The sequence below is a fragment of the Condylura cristata genome, unplaced genomic scaffold (genome assembly GCF_000260355.1).
Source record: "Condylura cristata isolate star-nosed mole 26May11 unplaced genomic scaffold, ConCri1.0 scaffold00005, whole genome shotgun sequence".
Classification (NCBI taxonomy): Eukaryota; Metazoa; Chordata; class Mammalia; order Eulipotyphla; family Talpidae; genus Condylura; species Condylura cristata.
The window spans coordinates 41,902,341-41,905,280 of record NW_004567106.1 but is presented as its reverse complement, the minus strand read 5'-3'; the positions used below and the strand labels follow the sequence as shown (position 1 = coordinate 41,905,280).

Below are 2,940 nucleotides of genomic sequence, written 5' to 3'. Positions count from 1 at the left end.
GGGATCAAACTCATGCTGAAGTGGCTTTAGCTTCTTAGTGTTGTGCTTTAACCCGCTGCACCACCAGGGAGGGTCCCTAGACTAATAACTTCTTTAAGAAACATTTTTTTTTAAGATTCCTTTTTTTATTTGTAATCCTCATTTTTAAATTTTTTATTCTTAAGTTTTCTTTATTTTTACATCATTCTTCATCTGTAAGAAACTATTGAACAGAAATAAGTTTGATTTTGGTTTGATTTTCCTTTTTATTTTGTTAGGTTTTGATGATAACTAATCAAAGAAGTATCCATTTTTTGAGGTATCCTTAATTGCTCATTTCTATAGTTTATTAAGTAGAATTCTACAATGCATATTTTGCTAACTTACTCATATCACAGGACCCACGTATTTTATAGAAAGGAGAAAAATGATGACTAGAGTAAATCTCATATCTGACAGAAGCATCAAACAATTTCTTCTTGGTGTGTCTGATATAGAATTTTTATTTGAAGGAAATGGATGATTTTGTAAGAATATTTTTATTGGAAGATACTTAATATGGGTACATATTTCAGATGTACAAGTATAAAAGTATATATTAAACTGGCTCTGTCAACGGGGAAGTATTTGCTACTGTGTGATTGAAGATCATTTGCAAAATAACTGATTTCTGTGTAATTTCCTATAGTGTACACTGCCATGGGGGACACTATCTAGTCTAAAACTAGAGAGTCGAAAAGACAGTGATGATGGTCCCATTATGTGGGTGCGCCCTGGAGAGCAAATGATCCCTGTGGCTGATATGCCAAAGTCACCTTTCAAAAGGAAAAGGTATGTTGGATTCAATTTCTTATTACCAACAAGGCTGTTTTCTAGGATTGTGTGTTTGCTGAAAGGGGAAGAAGGAGAACAAAATTTAGGGTGTAATTGGATATAAATGAAAAAGCAGTTTATACATACTATGTGATTTTTAGTGAAATATGAATAATACATGAGAAATGTATATATGTGACAGATTGTAATTAGAAATGGAAAAAAATGTCTTCCGTGGAGACATAAATTGGTCAGAATCTGCTAAGAAAGCTAAAATATCTTATGGAGACTATAAAGTGAGATCTAAACAAAAACTTTGTGTTCTGGATTAAATAAAAATGGCAATCTTTTGAAATATTTGTTTGTTTTTAAAGATTTATTTATGCATATCAAAACTGGGGTATAGGCCAGAGGTGCTGGGCATGAGGGGAGTAACCAGAGACAGAATAGGGAGCAGAACAGGCAGGTCTGCTGAAATACACTGCTGAGGGGAGCAGCGGGTGAGACAGGAGAGAGCTGTTGCACCTGTGGGGTTAGCTCCCCGGCTGGAGATAGAACTCAGACCTTAGTAGCTGGCAATAGCTTGACAGCGCTGATACTTTACCCCCTGTGCCACCAGGGAAGCCCCTCTTTTGAAATATTTAACATTCCAGTGGGTTTCATACTTCTAGCATGGGATAAAATGCTTTTTTTTTTTATTATAACAGTTTATTTTTACATCATTTTCCCATCTCAAGTGTAATCCCCATCACCAAGTCACCCGTGTGCCATCACCATAATCCCGTGCACTCCCCTCCCCACCCCCCGTTTTTTGATCCCATTCCCCACTCCACCCCCACAAAATGTCTCCGGTATATGGTTGTTCATTATTTTTGTTATTTTCTCGCCTGGTCCATTATATTCCTGCTATGAGTGAAACCATCCGGTATTTTTCTTTCTCTTTCTGGCTTATCTCACTAAGCATGATCTTTTCCAGCTCCATCCAAGTTGCTGCAAAAGACATGTGTTTCTGTTTTTTGGTTGCTGAGTAATATTCCATTGTAGATATGTATCACATCTTTTTAATCCAGTCATCTACTTTTGGGCATTTGGGCTGCTTCCATGTTTTTCCAGTTGTAAATAAAGCAGCAGTAAACATGGGGGTAAAGGTATCTTTTTCAATCAGTGTTTTTGTATCTTTTGGGTAGATACAAAGCTCCATGTTTAGCAGTTTGAGGAACCTCCAAACAGTTTCCCATAGTGGTTGTACTAGTTTGCATTCCCACGGGATAATAAAATGCTTTTAAAGTTCATAAAGAAGAGTAAATTGGGAAAATAGCCCAAGAAAACTGTGAAAGAGTTGTGAGGGGAGACTTCTGTTAATAGCTACTAAAAGTTATGTAAAGCTCAAGTAGACCATTGGGCTAAGATAAGTACTGAAATAATACAAATATTTTTGAAATGTAATGTGTAAGAGAGATGGGGAAAGGAAAACTTATTTAATGAGTAATGCTGGTATCATTGACAGTCTATTTAAAAGAAACAAATACAGAACCTCTGCCTCATACAAGATACTTTTTAAAAAAGATTTATTTATTTATGTATACAAGAACTGGGGTACAGGCCCGAGGTGTGGACGGATTAGAGGATTCACCAGAGACATTGGGGAACAGAACAGGCAGATCTACTGAAATACATTGCCGGCAGCTGTGGGCAAGACAGGAGAGGTCTGCTGGCCATGTGGGTCACCTCCTTGGTGCTGCAGTGTCTGCAGAGAGCTCCATAGAGCCACCAGGAGGCCCCTCATGCAAAATACATTTAATAGTAAAATGTACATTTGTTGAAGGGATATAGATGTACCAAAAAGAAGAGATTAAACATAATAGATAAAATATTTGAATAAAAATTTTAGGATTTGGAGAGACTTTCCTAAGCAAGATAAATTAAAAAAGATAGGATGATACTATTTATGACAGAAAAGACATCCAACAGTCCAGTATAAAAACAGACCTCAGGGCCCTCCCTGGTGGCACAGCGGGTTAAAGCACAGCACTGAGAAGCTAAAGTCACTTCCGCATGAGTTTGATTCCCACCTGCCCGAGAGGTGACCACATGGCGTGGCAGACCTCTCCTGACCCGCCCGCTGCTCCCCTCAGCAGTGTACTTCGT

The 2,940-nt window shown here is 37.8% G+C and overlaps 1 protein-coding gene across 1 annotated transcript in view; it reads left to right on the top strand.

The window, feature by feature from the left end:
- The window catches only part of RSBN1L (round spermatid basic protein 1-like), a 50,333-nt gene that overhangs the window by 39,612 nt on the left and 7,781 nt on the right, over positions 1-2,940 (top strand). The window contains exon 5 of the mRNA XM_004676900.2: positions 668-810. Coding sequence (XP_004676957.1) covers positions 668-810 — 143 coding nt within the window. The remainder of the gene's footprint in view (positions 1-667; positions 811-2,940) is intronic.